At 36.3% G+C, this 17,262-nt stretch overlaps 1 protein-coding gene across 12 annotated transcripts in view; it reads left to right on the forward strand.

Moving 5' to 3' along the window:
- The first annotated feature begins 2,914 nt into the window (after positions 1 to 2,914).
- The window catches only part of KANSL1L (KAT8 regulatory NSL complex subunit 1 like), a 146,129-nt gene continuing 131,781 nt past the window's right edge, over positions 2,915 to 17,262 (forward strand). For 2 of the 12 annotated variants that reach the window (XM_057746059.1, XM_057746060.1), the window contains exon 1: positions 3,527 to 3,827. Coding sequence is in view for 2 of the 12 variants with exons in the window: in XM_057746063.1 (XP_057602046.1) it covers positions 15,934 to 15,977 (44 nt within the window). In the remaining 10 variants the exon portion in view is untranslated. Of the gene's footprint in view, positions 2,934 to 3,523; positions 3,828 to 4,201; positions 4,228 to 4,258; positions 5,196 to 7,096; positions 15,978 to 17,262 lie in introns of those variants that run through there. The other 10 variants (XM_057746054.1, XM_057746063.1, XM_057746064.1 and 7 more) reach the window with 10 other exon arrangements.

Consider the following 17,262-nt stretch of genomic DNA (forward strand, 5'->3'; position numbering starts at 1 on the left):
TAAATTGAATCATAAAATATTTACTCTCTTTTGTGTTTGGCTTCTTTAACTCAGCATACTGTTAAAGACAACTATGTTGTCCTATGTACCAATAGTCTGGGTTTTTTTTATTGCTGAGTATAATCCAGTTATGTGGATGGACCACAATTGATTTTTCACAATTTGACGGATCTTGGGTTGTTTCCAGTTTGGGGCTATTGTGAATAAAGGTGCTATAAATATTTGTATATACAGGGAATCATTTTTTGGTCCCTCTGAAGTCATAGGCCAGTTCTGACCACTCTTGTATCCTACCCTCATTCTAAGAATCCTATAGCTCTTGCTATGTACCCCTACTCTTTGTCTGCTTGTCTATTGATCCTGGCCAGTTAAAACTAAACCTATCCTGAATAGGAATTATCACCTTTAGCCCTGCTACTTCTCCTATTCCACTTTCTAAACATGATTATAAAAAGAAAGAAATACACTAAAATACGACAGTGGAGGACAGTTGCCTTGGGTACAGAAATATAAAGGAATAACAGTTCAGGCTTCCAAATTAGTTTTCTATTCTATGAGAGGTAGTGGGGAAAGAACTCTGGCTTTGGAGCCAGGCGGGTCTGTTTTTCAAATCCCAAATTTGGCCATATTTTAGTGTGAGAATCTGGATATATTATATTATTTAACCTCACTGAGTTTCTGTTTTTTTTTTGTTTTTTTTTTTTCCCCACCTGGAAAATGAATATAATACTCAGTTTGCAGAATGTGAGAATTAAATGCATATATTCATTTAACAAACGTGTTGAAAACCTACATCTGCCAAGTCCTGTCCTAGGCTCTGGGGATACAGCAGTGAGCAAAACAGCAAAAGTGCCTGACCTCAAGGAGCTTACACTCCACTCAGAAGAACAAGCCAACAAAAACAAAAAAATCAAAATCTATGTTACATTAGATGGTCATAAGCCCATAGAGAAAAACAGAGCAGAGAAGGGGGATAGAAAAGGCTGTACTTATAACCTCTTCTTGGCGGTGAGCTTCTTAAGACTAGGTATGATCTTTCTCCTGTATCACTAGCATTTATCATAGTGTCAGCTGTATATTAAGTGCTGCACACGTTTCCTGAAGGAAAGGAGTGACTGAGTAAAAACTAGTGTTGAGGAGAGAGATTATCTGATGAAATCACTGTAATACTGCCTACCTGGACACTTTTACATGGTTCCAGATAGATAATGTCAGCAAGAATGGTGCCCTTCCCTTCTCCTTGTTCTTGCTGGTTCTGTAAGTCTCCTAGTCAGTGTTATATTTTTTCTTGGAAACCAGAATGCTTTTTAATGTACCTTCTGAATAACAATATATCCTTGATGTTTAGAAGTTAACTACATGCATTTTTCAGGCTTTTGCTGAATGAACAACATAGAAAACAATTTGATAAACAAACAGTTCACTATGTTAATTTTTCTATTAAGGAGCTTTGATATTCTACAGTTTCTGGAAAGTAGCATGCATATGCTACAAATGTTAAAATTATGTTTTAGAATAGTATTCAGTGTCAGGGAACAATGTTTGTAATATGTGGTTAAATAAAGTAAAAAGTATGATATGCAGTGTCATCTCTTACATATAAAATACAGCAGGTATTACAGATGACTGATTTTCTTTGTGCTTTTCTACATTTTTTACATTTTTCTACACTGTATTTTTCATCATTTCCTACCCCTACACCTATTATTTTTAAAGTATCATAACTGAATATGGAAGAAATAAGAAATTTTGTGTGATGGCTTGATAGATTGAGAAGTTTAAGGTCTGCAAATTTGGCAGACTGCAGGATTGACTATAAGATAAAAGAACCTAGAGTACTGGAAACAACCTACCTCCTACCATTGTTTGATGAACACATTAATGTATTTTAAAATGCCTTCCAATTTATTACTTGTGTAATTACAAAGCTTAATGCCTGTATCACTGCTATAAATTCCATGACCACAGGAACCTTGTTTAGTGCTGCGTCTCCAGGACCCACAGAGATTTACTCAATCTAGTAATGACATGCACTTTTTCAGTCCAATAATATGACACACACAACCTCTACTCAAAGATAGTATCTTCTGAACTAGTTGATGCCTTCCTTTTTTCACTGCCTAAGTCCTTTAAAATACCCAGACCAAATAAAAAAATCTTTCTTTGAACTATCATAACACTTGCTTGACTTCTCAGACTGTTCATTAAAAATTTTGTAATGCCTTATTCATTTTTGTATTTTTGTCCCCAGGAATAGGACAGCCTTTTGAATACCCAGTAAATATTTGTTGATTTAATTATTTTCACATCATTTACTTACAATTTTTATCCCAATGATGGTAAATCGATTTCTGAAACACTTCCATCACCCCATATGAAGGTGCAATTATTGTTTTCAGCAATTTTTTAGAAGTATTCTTTCCTATAAATGCAGCTTGTCATAAAAATCATTGCAGTTATGTCACAATCTACTAAAAAACCAAAAACTAGCCGGTTATTTTCCAATTCCAGTAATTTGTGTCATGTCATGTTTTGTTCAAACTCCACTTCCTTGGATCCCACCTCTCCCTCCCCGCGCCATGATCTTAACCTGTTGATAACGTACAAATAAGGGCAACTATTTTTCTGGATCTGAAATTTTAGTGCGCTTCATTCCCTGAATCATTCCATGTGTAAATTAAGTGCTTAGGAAAGTCTGTAATCCATCCACAGCCTAAGGAGCTATATTTAGAGCTCAGTTATTTATCTCACACACACACACACACACACACACACACGAGTGCGCGGCTGGGGATAAGCCTGGGTGTAGTTTCGTGGGGAGGGGCGCGCTGGGCCAGGTGCAACACTCTCAGCGATGTTTTCCAGTGTCCCTGGCCAACCATCTCCACGTAAAACTCCGTCAGTTTGTCTGACTGCGCTACTACAGAACGGAGGTAACTCCAACGCCACTCAAAACCAGCTTTGTACAGATTTTAAAATGTTCGAGCTGACCCTTTCTGATTTTTTACCATAAAACGACACAACTAGATCCAAGGCAGATTTGTCACCCTCTTTCAGGATCCCCCTCGGGGGTGGTACGGAATTACGGCTTTGGATTTAATGGCAGAGCCCAAAGAAATGCAAACGCACGGACACGTAGAGACTCGGCCACAGTGACAAAGCTTTGTTAAAACTTGCCCTCCAGGGGCGGGGCGGGACTGTCTGGCCGCCCGGAGCTGGCGCGGGCGGCAGGGCGTAAGGTAACCTGACTTTCCTCTCGCTTTGTTTTTCCGGTCTCAGTGGCACAGAAATAGCAAAGCAGGGGCGGGAAGTCGCCCGGCCGTATTTATGGTGTGTGTGTGTTTTTCCCGGCTGGCTGGCGCGGGGACCGGGGAAGGAGGAAGCACACGAGTGGCTCAGAACCCGCCCGGAGGGAGCGGCCGCGCCTCTGCAGCAGGATTCGGGGGCCACGCTCCAGCCACTTCCAGAACGCTCTAAGCCGCTTCGGCTGGCCCCGCCCCCTGTCGGGGTTTCCCCGCCACCCGCTCTCCTTTGCATGGCGCTGCCCCTCCCCCGCTGCCATTGGCCGGCTCCGCGCCCCGCCCACTGCCCCTCCACCACCTCAGGGTTCCGTCCCCCGAGCCGTCCGGAGCTGCGGGTAGCTGGAGGACTGTTAAACCGCGGCGGCGGCGGCGGCCGGGGCGGGAGCGGGACGCGCTCTGGAGACGCGTCAGCGGCGCCCCGGGTGGGGGGAGGCGGGTGGGCAGCTAGAGATCACCTCAGCAGCCCCCACCACGGCCGGACCGAAGGTGCGGCGGCGGCGGAGGGGAGCCAGGGCGCCCCAGCAGGCGAGTGGCTGGCGTCTCAGCGGCGGGCTGAGGGGGGTGGGTCTCCTCTGCCTGCGACGGCGGCAGCGCGGGAGAGAGCGGAGAAGACCGCTGGGTGACTTGCGGGCCAGGCGACCGACCGGCAGCCCCTTCGCCCCCCGAATCCTCTGAGCTGTTGGACTCTGGGTCTCGGCGCAGGATCGCGCTCTAGGGCAGGGGTCGGACCGCAGCCAAATTTAAACGGCTAAACCTAACAGCTTCGGCAGAAGCTGAGGGGAGGGAAGGGGTAGAGGGCGGGGTGGGGGCGGACCTAGGTGCGGTCACGTGGGGGCAGGGGAGGGGCTTGGCAGGCCTCCCTTTTGTTTTGGCTGGCGCGTGCGCAGCGGGCAGAACACGTGGTCTCCGCGGCTGCGCCTCCCAGGTGCGGCAGTGGTGACGGCTGTTTTGGGGAATCTGTGAGGCGGAGTTGTTTGTGTTAGATGGGAGCCTTGTGTTACTTATTTTCACTTTATTTCAGGCAGACGTTGATTTGGCCTTTAGCATTACGTGCGATGGAGGCGAATCTAGAGAATTGTTGAGGAATGGTGTTTGCAAGTTTGTGTCGCTTCTGTGTGTGCTGAAGGGATTGCTGTTGCTGGAGTATTTGAGGATACGTGGTGTTTGGTAGCAGAAATACAAGATTATGTTCTGACTATGGAAGAAAGTACTGGAAAGGAAGACGCTAGCTTGGCAGCCGAGAGGGACGGCACAGGATGGACCTTCTTGTGATGTTTTTTTACTCTGAGAGAATTAGTATTTGGCTCGTTCTGCTCCGGGCAGATCCACTTCTCCCTTCCCCTCGGATCAGCGGTCTGCGGGGATTGATTTTTTTTTTTTTTTTTAACTGTGGGAAGCACGTTACTTTTTGATAACCCACACTTTAGTCAGCTGGCGAGATTTCAGAGGATAGCTTCCTCCGTCTTTCCTTAACCACTTTACTTAACTTCGTGCTGAGTTTGGGTCAGTAGGAATGTTTTTTAAATGCTGACCAGATGGGGCAGATTTGGTAGCAACAAATCCTAAGTGAGCTATTTTCCAGTACTGTGGAGAAAACCGACAGTGTTTTTGACTAGGAAAAAGTGGCTCTAAAAATAAACAGCGAAAAACCTGGTGCTCTGGAATGTGGATTGGTCGGGAAAGGCTTAGGGGTGAATGGTCTCGGCTGTTTCCAATTCTTACCTGCTGTTTCCTTGGGCAAGTTACAACCTCTCCGATCTCAATCTGTTTCCTCTTGTAAATACTTTCATAATACTGTCCTTGCCTTAAGAGGTTGTTATGAGAATCAAATGCTTTGTGTTAGTAAAAGTGGTTTATAATCTTTACCTACACTACAAATACAGAAATTGACAGGTAATACAGTTTTATCACAAAAGTCCATTTTTTTTTTAAGCCAGCATACTGGAAGAATATAAACGATGAATGAATCATGAAATAGGATATATTTGAATATCTTCAAAATCTGTTGTAACTCTTACCTTTGATTCTCCCTCATTTTCCGCTTTCTTAATCAGATCAATGTCAAGGTTGCGACCATTTCCTCATAGTTTTAATCTAGATAGATTATCATTACTTCTCTTACCCAGCCCTTCCGGGTTAATTTTTTACATGAAATTTTTCTTAATCCAGGCTATTTTTTTTTTTTTACATTTACTGTGTGTGTGTGATGTGCCTTTTCAAATAACAATTGCTTATTTTTATATAGTCTTATAAAATAATTTGGAAAATGAAGACAGGTGCAAGTAAGAAAAATGCAAATAATTTGTATTTGTAACTATTTTCTTATGTGTATTTGTGTATTTTTCCTCAAACTGGGATCATGTGGCATTTTAACTTTACCTCATAAACAGTCCCATGTCCTTAGTCTTTGAAAAAATTATTTTGGGCAGCTTAATGTTATATAATATAGCTGTCATATTTAAAATTTTTCCTGTTGGCAGATGTTTGGGATGTTTTTAATATTTTGCTGATATAAATTTCACTACAGAGAATAGCCTTTTACATAAGTCTTTGGAAAAATTTTCCCCTTGATTTGTAAAAGAGGAATTTCTGGTGCGTGTTTTAAGGCTCTGTAACATCACCAGAGTATTGTATTGTGTAATACTCATCTAGTGTATGAGGATGCTTCACATTACATCTTTATTCATCATCTGGGATCAGCAATAAAACAGAAAGCCTTGTTTTCATTAGCATAAATTTTTTTTCAAGTGTGTGATACATGTTTATTTTCTTAAAGGCTGTTTAAGGAAGAGGAATATATTTCATATTTGATGTGCTGCAAATCACATAGTGAGTGCTCAGTAAATACTTGCAACTTGACTTAATATTTATCTTTGTCACCTCTGAAAGGTCAGGAAATTATATCTTGCTTTTTTCTCTTACTCAATTTAGGAGTGCATTGTTGACTGTATACTATCATTGTTTGATTCATTACTTTGAGTACTTCATTCAGGTGGGCCTCACTCGTTTTATCACAGATGTCTGCCAGTAACTTCCCGTTGTCTAACTGCTGCATTATCCAAGAACTCCATCCAGTTTTTTGATGCCATTTATCCTAATAACTTAGACTATTTCATTTCTTTTATTCATTCATCTGTCTTGTGTGGAATTCACTTACAAATTTCACTTTAGTTGTTAGGCATTCACTTGTAGCCTTTTCTGTGTTTGAAAGAAAAAAGCCTACTATCTGAAGTTAGTTTCATTAATCAGATTATTCTTGATAGCACACATATTAATTGCCTATAACATCTTTTACTGCCTTTAATCTACCACATAAACCTTACTTGTCATATGTAATTTTTACGTATTCAGTTATTTATCTTTTTTCCTGTCTTTTTATTGGTGTATTTGTCTGTACTGTATTAGTAGTTGAAGGAGGCTGAAAGCTGTTTCCTTCAGGTTTAGAAGATTGTTTACTGATTGGGTTCCTCAAGTTATAAACAGCAAGGAGTGAGACTGCTTGCAACTGAAGTGACAGCTAATAGGAAATTAACAACTAATTTACTGACTTTAAAGCGTATCATCTGTTATACCTCTATCTGTAAAATCCTTACTACATTACAGGACTGTAATGGAATAATGATGACCCTCAGTCATCAGTACAATGTTATATTACTTTCAGTATGTTTGATTTGGAAAGGCAAGGAAGGTGTATTCATTTCCAAAAGATTTCCTTTTTTTTTTTTCCTTTAAATGTTCTGAAGAGATTTCACTGAACTATGCTTTGTTACTCCATGTGGGATAAATAAACCAGCAAGTGTTAATGAAAATGGTAATATTGTACTTGCCTGTAGACAGTCTGTAATGAAAATCTGAAAACAATTCATAATGAAAGTTTTTAATACTTGATAATATGTTTAGGTTTTGGTGAACACTTTATTTCTATATGAATGTGACAGTTGTCTTGCAGAATTGGGAGAAAATGCAATCATTTATAATATTACAGCTTTGTTAATATTTCTAATAAACTTTAAATTTATTTCTGGTCCTATAAGATCAAGAATTTTCAAGCACGTTGTTTAAAGTAATTAAAATTTTTTTAACTTGGTAGTAGATCATTAATCAGTGTTTAACCACATGAAATTAAGTTGGAGCCAAAATGTATATAAGAAGCAAATGCGATAGTGCCAAATCTAAGCATAAATTTCTGGATCTAAGTTGATGTACACAGGGAAAAAAAATGACTTCATTTATATTCCTGTGAGTCATGCATTTATAACTGAGTGGTAATAATTCTGCTTGAAGTTTGAAGTATGACCTGTTTGATGTGTTATGTGGCCACCCAAGTGGCTATATCTTTAATTAAATTCCTTTAGTCTTCAAAGAGAATTCCTTTTTAGGCATGGTTTTCAAAGTGGAAGGAGTTCTAGCTATAAACGTTATTGAGTACAAAGTACTGAGCTTACTGTACCTTTGTCATGCCAATTACTGCAATGTTTTCTCCCGCAAATTGAGAGTGCTCATTTGTGGCATAAAGAAATCTTGAAAACACGACAGAGTATTTTGTGTCTTCCAGTAGTTCCTATATTTTTGAGGAATAAAATTATATCAAAGTAAACTCTCTCATTACTTTTATTGATTTAATTGGTTTAGTTGACTTAATTTAACTTTATGAGTTACAAATTTAGAAACTTTTAGGCCCCGTATATTTTGGTAATGTTTGAAAGAGCTGCTTAGATTTTGCTAAAGGAATTCATCTTTTTTTCCTACTCGTTCTCTGTTGTTATAATGGATCAGCTATGTGAAACACATTAAAGTTGTAAGTGTGGAAATAATTTAATATTTGTCTCTGCTTGAGGGTTCTCCCCCTCTCAAAATGCTGTTGGTAGTCTTTTTACTTTCTTTTCAGATGAATCTGTCTTGTTTGTTATGCTTTTATTCCTAGTTTATGTTACTGCATTGAAGAGAATTGGGATTATCCAGATTTCAACTGAAAGAGTAAATTTAATGTTCAGGGGGTAGATGTTGATATATTTCCTATGGACTATATGGAATATACATATACATGCTAGAATGTAAGTCGTAGTCAGATCTGGAGTAGTATTTTAGGGGATGGAAAATCACATTTGGCTTTTAATTTTTAATAATGTTCATTCTCAGGAGGAAGGATGGTTCTTATTTAGATTGTCTGCATTATTAGTTTCAACTCTGGAGATAGACTAGATTAGCAAACTTTTGATTTTCTTTAGACCGTATGCCAAAAATTACTTGGTATATGTGATCTGCATATTAATTGTAAAGACGTTGTTACTAGTGTTGGATCAACTCAATAATTATTGATATCATAATTATCTCACTATGTACATGCAGCATTTGAGGGATGGCATGATGGTATTTACTATATCTCATAATGTTCAAGGGATCAGATTGCATTTACTTAATGCTAAATTCATAAATAAGTGTGATTTATTTGTAAATCTTAAAAAATAAAGATTAAGTCACTAATGGAAGCATTTTGGAGACAACAGGGCAAGACTTTATATGTAATAATGTAGTATCAGAACAACTGATTTCTTTCTTAATTCACAATGAATGTTCTTTGGATTACATTGTAGACACAAAATTAGAATTTATAGTATGGGCTTAACTTTATAATCACCACAAGGAGTGAACTTTGGCTTGTCTTACTGAAATTTTCTCTGTGGTTGGTAATTTTTATGATAACTTCTAAGAAAATGTATATGTATTGAAATCTAGACTTTTTGCTATAGGATTGTTTACTTGGTGGATTATCTGTAACAGTTTTACAATGGATTGGTTTTGGCTGTTTTTTGTTTTTGTTTTCTTGCCACCCCTAAAATTTCTGGGCTGTGGATGTGCTAAGGAATTCTTATTATTTATTTATTTTTACTTAAATTGGAATGCAGGTTGAAAACTCTTGTAAAAACATGAAAGTGAAGTTCATGCCCAGGAAATATAATTGACTTTTGGAATATCTACAACTATGGCCTATTAACAGATAATCAAAATAATCTATCTGGTTGCTTACTTTCAAAGGGTGATACAGTTTCTTACAGTTTTGCTTCTTAAGCCCTGTTAGCTTACCGTTTTAGTTTCTGTATGTTGTGGTTAAGGAAGTTTGGTTGTTTTTTTCTGTTTTATTCTTTCCTGTTTTTTTGAAGTCCTATATCATGGACTGACTAAATTCTTTTTAGAGCAGGGACCTATTTTGCTTTAGTATCTTGGGTGTATACAAAATAAGTAATCATCAAAGATGATAGTGATGCCGAGAGTAAATAGAATACAATATTTTAGCAGCTAGAAAGAAATTTCTTAGACTTAGGTAAGATCCAGATACCATTTTTTCCACCCAATATATGCATAATTAGAAACTGAATAATTAGAAACCAGAATAATTAGAAATTGAATATTCATAAGAAGATAAAGATGTTTGGAAAACTCTGAGGATTTGCCTTTTTCACATTCTTTTTGTATAACCTCAGCTATTATAGGTGCCTAAAAATACTAAAGAATATATTTGCCTAAGAACTTTGAGACTGAAATATTTTAGTTAATAATTTATTCCTATTTACTTTAGGGGTACCATATACTTCATGCTGTCCAGTACAGTAATCCTTAACCACATGTGACTATTGAGCACTTGAAATGTAACTAGTCCAAGTTGACTTTATGCTAAATATAAAATAAACACTGTATTTTGAGACTTTAGCACACATGAAAAAGAATATAACATATCTCATAAAGATATTTTTATCCTGATAACAGGTTGGAGTCATAATATTTTCTTTATAATGGGTACAGTGAAATTAAAATTTCATGTTTCTTTTTACTTTTTAAAATGTCTAGTAGCAAATTCAAAATTACATATGTAGCTCACATCATATTTCTATTGGACAGCAATGTTCTATACTAATATTTCCTAGCCTTAAGACTCCTTTCACAATGAGGTATCTTATAAGCCTATTCCTTGAAATTTTTAAATGATTTTATTACTTTGGATGGTATTTATTGAAGAAATTTTTATTAAGGGCCTACTATGTGCCCTACGATATTTTAGTATACAGAAGTGAATGAAAACATTCGATCTTACTTTCATGCAGCTTTCATTCTAGTGGGAAAAATGTGTGATAAATAATTTTCAGTAAATTTTTAATGAACTATTCTGTGGGCTATTATAGTATGTATATTGCATATGATATAATTTTAAAATACAGTACTTCATTTATTGAATGACACATGCTATTTAATTTACTTTTGGCATTTACCTTGCTTTGTGTTCTCTAAATTTCCTGGATCTGTGGTTTGATGTCTGACATTAATTTGGAGGAACTCAGTCATTATTGCTTCAAATATTTCTTCTCTCTTCACCTTCAGTATTCCCATTACATGTACGTTAACACCTTTTATAGTTGGTCCACACGTCTTGAATATTCTGTTCCTTTTTTTTTGTTTCTTTCCTCTTTGCTTTTCATTTTGTAAGTTTCTATTGACATATCCTCAAGCTCAGAGATTGTTTTCTCAGCTTTGTCCAGTCTACTGATAAGCCCATCAAAGTGTTTCTCATTCAGTTATGGTGTTCCTGGTCTCTAGAATTTCTTCTTGATTCTTTCTTAGAATATCCATCTATTTCCGGCTCTCTGCTTACATTATACATCTGTTATTGCATGTTGCCTACTTTTTCCATTAGTGCTCTTAGAAGTCATAATTTGTTGTTTAAGTTCTTTTAAAGTCATGATCTGATAATTCCAACATTCCTCTCATATCTGAATCTGGTTCTGATGCTTGCTCTGTCTCTTCAAACTGTTTTTTTGCCCTTCAGAATGCCTTTTAATTTCTTGTTGAAAGAGGGAGCATGACATACCTGGTAAAAGGGACTTTAGTAAATGGGTCTTTAGTAGATGTGGGGTATAGAGGAAGCATTTTATAGTCTGATGATTAGGTTTGTCTTTTAGGGAGACTGGGCCCCAACTTCACAAATGCTTCACAGATTTTTCCACCTCTTAGGTGGGGTGGGATGGCTAAATGGAGCTGGGGTTAGGTATTTACCTTCCGCCATATGGAAGGCTAGTACAGGCTGGAGTTGGATATTTCTTTAACTTACTTTTAAGAAAAAGCAAGACTTTTCAACAGATTTCTTAGATAGTAATATATGATCTGTCACTTCTTTATCTTCATTTTATTTGACCTCACTGTGGCATTTGATAGAGCTGCCCATGTTTTTTTAACATACTTTTAAACACTTTGGAATCTCAATTCCATACACTCTGGAATTTCTTTCTCTCTCACTAACTGGGCTTCCTTCCTTCCTTCATTCCTTCCTTCCTCCCTCCCTCCCTTTCTTTCTTTTTAATGAATGGGAGTGTGCATTTTATTTTTATTTATTTATTTGGCCACACTGTGTGGCATGAGGGATCTTGGTTCCCTGACCAGGGATCAAACCCGTGCCCCCTGCATTGGGAGCATGGAGTCTTAACCACTGGACAGCCAGGGAAGTCCCACTAACCTGGGACTTCCAGTTCTCCTTTGTTCGAATAAATGTGAGTGAACCCCCTGGCTTGATCCTGGGCTCCTTTCTCTCTCTGGCTCATTATGTTCTAGACAAGTTTGTAATTTTTGTTCCACAAACACACCGAATTTATTCCTGCTTTAAAGCTTTCTATTATTGTCTTTTTTCCTTGGGAAGCTCTTACTCCAAATCTTGGTTAGCTTGCTATTGTCGTTTCAGGTCTCAGAGCCAGGTGTCACCAACACAGAAGGCTTCCTTCATCTACAAATCTAAATTAACTCCTACTGCAATGTAGTCATGCTCTATTACTCTACTTTGTTTAATTTTTATAAAAATACTATGCAGACCCCTATTTACTTCTTTTTTTAAATTTTCTTATTTGTGTATTCTCTGCTATTTGCTAGATAGAATGTAAGCTCTGTGAGAATAGAAACCTTATTTTTCATGCTTACTACTATCTTTCTAGTACCTAGGATAATATCCCTTACATACTTCGCAATAAATATGTGTTAAGTGTTGAATGTTTGATCTTAAATCAAATATATATTAAATTGAGGTTAAAATCCAGCTTCTACCAAAAATAGACAGAACTACATTTATGACTTAATGCTGGCCATTTCTTCATTTTCAGCTTTTAAAAAGTCAACTGGTTAATTTCCATATTTTTGGAAAATTTTTATTTTGTTTTGTTTTTAAAAGATGAAATAAGTTTACAGCTGCCATTCACAAGCACTTCTCTATAAATAACTTGTTGTGGTATGGATGGATTTATACCCAAATGAAAACCAGATGGTCTTAGTAGTTAGTTATTCTCACTGTCTTAAATTGGCTTCTGAAATACTGGAGATACCCGTTAGATGCTGTAAAATAATTTTAATCATGTGGAATATAGCTTACGGAACTAATGGAGCTATCTTGAGGTGAATTTGCAGAATTATTATTTTATGCTCTCAAATCAGTATTCCTTATGCACTCTGCCTCTAACCAGTTGTCTATTATGTGTAAAAATGAAATAATAAACAATTGAAAACAATTACAATTTAAAACTGTATAATGGTCGAAACCATTATTCAGAGTTAACCTGAATGGTAAACTCAGTGACTTTCAGGATCATGCACATCTGATTTCCACTAATTCCTAGACATATTATCTCTGTATATTTATGTCAAAGGCTTCTCAATTGTTACATTTTAAATAGTTGTTAAATGTTTATTGTTTATTTTAATTTTGAGAAAGTCATCGATTTTCTTATGAATAATGTTTTTTGTGTCATAGCTAAAAAAACTTTGTCCAACCCAGTATCACAAAGATTTTCTCCTATTTTTTTCTAGACAGTTTGTGGTTTTAAGTTTTCCATTTAGGTCTATGATCCATTCTGATGGATGTGACTGTTTTTGTATGAGGTATGGGTTAAGGCTCAGGATTTTGCATGTGGATGCCTTATTGTTCCAGAATCCTTTGTTTTAAAAAACCAAGTCTTTCTACATTGAATTGCCATTACATATTTGTCAGAAATCAGTTGATCATATACCTGTGGGTCTGTTTCAGAGCTCTCTATTTTTTCTATTGATTTATGTTTATTTTGCCAATCTATGTTTATTTTGACTACTATAAATAGGTAGTGTGAGTCCTTCAGTTTTGTTTTTCTTCTTGTTTTGGCTATTTTAGTTCCTTTCCCTTTCCATACAAAGTTTTGAATCAGTTTGTTGATTTAACAGAAATCCTGCCAAGATTTTGATTGGGATTGTGTTGAATCTATATATCAGTTTGAGAATTAACATTGTAACAGTATTGAATAATTAATCCATGAACATAGAGTGTCACTCTGTTTATTTAGATCTTACTTGATTATTTTTCATTGGTGGTGGTTTTTCAGTGTGTAGATCCTGCACATTTTTTGTTAGATTTATACCTAAGTATTTCATATTTTTAAGCTATTGGAATTAATATTGTTTTAAAAATTTCTATTTCTGGTTTTTTCATTTCCAGTATCTAGAAATATAAATGACTTTTGTATCTTGACCTTGTATCTGCTACTTTAGTAAACTCATTAGATCTAGGAGCTTTTTTTTTTTATAGATCCCTTAGGATTTTCTGTGTAGAAAATCATGTCATCAATGAATAGATGCAGTTATACTTTTTACTTTCCTGATTTGTATGCCTTTTGTTTCTTTTTTCTTCTTCTGTTCCACTGCCTGGGACCTCCAATGTGATGATGAATAGGAGTGCTGATAACAGACACCTTGCCTCATTCTCAATCTTAAAGTAAAAGCAGTCAGTCTTATTAACTATGACATGGTCTCTAGGCTTTTGTATAGATGTGCTTTATCAGGTTAAGCAATTTCGCTCCTTTTCCTAATTTGCTGAGTTTTTTTTTCCTAATTATGAACAGATACTGGATTTTGTGAAATGCTTTTTGTTTTTTTCTTTAGTCTTGATATGGTGAATTTCGATGATTAATTTTTTAAAAATGTTGAACCAGTTTTGCATTCATAGAATAAGCCATAGTTGGTTGTGACTTAATTATTCTTTTTATATATTGCTGTGTTTGTAATTTTTATTTTAAAAATAATAACTGGCATAGGTGTTGTTACTACTTATTACTACTTAAACTTTAGAATACCTTTAAAAATTATGACTTGTTTATTAATTCAGTCAACAAATATCTAATGATTATTGTGTGCCAGACATTGTTTGAAGTGCTGTGGATTAGAACATTGAATAAAATTGAGTTCTTCCCTTAAACTGTATTACTTCCTAGAAAGTAATATAACATCGAGTTCTGACATTAGCCTTCTGAGGAACAATAAAACGTTGTAGGGGAATGGAGAATCACTGAAGTGAGGGGCTGAAGCTATATTAAATAATTAGTCAAGGCAGGACTTTGAGGAGGTGACTGTAGAGCAGAAACATGAATGAAGTGAGGGAGTCAGCCATCTCATTTGTGGAAAATTGTTCCAGACTGAGAGAATTGCAAATACAAAGTCCCTGAAGCAGGACTTGTTTGATGTGTTTCAAGAATAGCACAGAGGCCTGTGTTTTTGGAGTTGGAGAAAGTTGCAGAAGGTGAAGTGGTCAGGACCTGATAGTGTAGAACTTTGTAGGCTATAGTAAGAACAACTTTGGATTTTAAGTATAATGGCAACCACTTATTTTTCACCAAATGTTTATTAAGTATCTGCTTCTCGTCAAATACTTTTGCATGTTGATGACATAGTAGTTAACAAAATAGTCAAAAATCTGGGCAGTTGTAGATCTTAGAAATGTTAGTAATAAATGTAGTTGTTTATGTAATATGGAGGTAGAAGTGGTAGAGTTTAGAACGATCAGTTAGTAAGCATTGTTATATACAATGATTACATATTTAAGTAATTTTAAAAAATTGAAATAAATGGACCTGTGTTTTATGTTAAAACTATGTGAACAGAATTTAACCTTTTTTAATTATAAGAGACATAGCTATTTTTTTTGTTTCTTCTGGTTGCAAAGTAGGAAAACTTTCAGGCTAGGGTTTTTAAAAATAAGAATACAGTGGGAATAGAATACAGAAAAACTTCATGGAAATCCTAGAATAGGAACTGTGATTTGGCTGGGTCTTCTAGAGTCCAGAATCCCGAAGTCTTTATACCCGAGTGTATTAATTATCTATTGCTATGTAATACATTACTCCAAAATTTAATGGCTTAAAACATTGATTTCACAATATCTGTGTGTCAGGAATCTAGGCATGGCTTAGCTGGTGCCTCTGGTTCAAGGTTTTTCACAAGGCTGCAGTCAAGGTGTTGGTTGGAACTGCAGGCATCTGAAGGCTTAACTGGGGAAGGATCTGCTTCTCAGATCACTCACATTGCTGTTGGCAGGCTTTAGGTCATTGCTGCCTTTTGGCTGAAGATAATAGATCTTTGTCATGTGGGTCTTCCCAGCTAACAACATGGCAGCTGGGAAGACCATGGTGTTCCTGAGTGAGTGAGAGGGGTGAAAAGGTGTAAGCCACAGTCTCTTTGTAACCTGATGTTCAAAGTGGCATCCCATTCTCTCTGCTGCATTCTGTTTGCTAGAAGCAAGTCACTAAATCCAGTCCACACTCAAGAGGAGAGGATTACACAAAGGCATGAATACTAGGAGATGGGGATTATTAAGATGCTTTTAGAAGCTGCCTCTCATACCAAGTAAGCCCTAGAGATCTTACCAGAGTTTTTGTGTGTATGTTTTATTCTAGTTCTCTACCATAAATGTTTCTTAGCCACTCTCAATGTCTACATTTCTTTCCATTCTCTCTTTTTTTAACCAACTCTAGTTCTTATCTATTAATCTGTGTATCTTTTTTCTACTTCTTATTTTTATTTTCCCTTTCATTTATCCAGGGCCTAAGATGAACTCCACTGCTTCTTTTTATTTCACCTCTGCCCCTGCTGCTAGCCACTTTGATTATATCCTTAGCACACTGTTCAAATTTTTGAAGGAGAGAAGGTGGATAAGGAGAGAACAGAGTATAGTATCTTTCGAATATGACTACCTCCGAGAGAACTGATTAGGGCATTTTCCCTCAGAGAGCAATGTAGTTATCTAAATACTGTTGTAGATATTTTATAAATTAGAAGTTATATGTCATTGAGTTGATCAAGTGACAGATCGAATCTGGAAAAAAAATTTCCCAATGCTAGCTTGTTTTATAATTATTTTTCTATTTCTCATAAAAGTAGAGTGCAAAATATATTTTTGAAAAGAAAACCCATTAGACATTTCTAGAGACATGGATGGACTTGGAGACTGTCATACAGAGTGAAGTGTGTCAGAAAGAGAAAAACAAATACCGTATATTAACACATATATGCAGACTATAGAAAAATGGTACAAATCAACCGGTTTGCAAGGCGGAAATAGACACATAGACGTAGAGAACAAACATATAGACACCAAGTGGGGAAAGCGGGGAGGGTTGGGGGGGAATGAATTGGGAGATTGGGATACCAAATTGTATGCTCTGAACATATGCAGTTTGTTGTATGTTAATTGTGTCTCAATAAAAGTTAAAATTTAAAAAAAAAAAAAAAAGGAAAACCCATTATTGTGGTTATTTTTGTTTTCCTATTTGTTTTGTATTTAGAATAAATGAAAATCTGTTATATATAGGATTTATTATTTTTGAGAAATTATATAAAAATGTATAAATTTTGAGACAAAATTATACAGAAATCTACATTTTTTGGAGACAGTAAAATATAAAAAAAAGCAAACATTTTTATGACACAGAATTAACAGTCATTAACATTTGTCCATTTTCATTTAATCTTTTTCCCCCTAGTAATAAAATATTGTAGTTAAAATTCAGCTTCTCTTAAAACACCACTCATTTCTGTTTCATGGAACTTACCTGATGCAGCTGTTGTTACAACTTTGATAGGTATTTTTCTGGTTTGTCTTTTATTCTTGTAAACACAAATACACATGTAT

Source organism: Hippopotamus amphibius, chromosome 8 (assembly GCF_030028045.1).
Source record: "Hippopotamus amphibius kiboko isolate mHipAmp2 chromosome 8, mHipAmp2.hap2, whole genome shotgun sequence".
Classification (NCBI taxonomy): Eukaryota; Metazoa; Chordata; class Mammalia; order Artiodactyla; family Hippopotamidae; genus Hippopotamus; species Hippopotamus amphibius.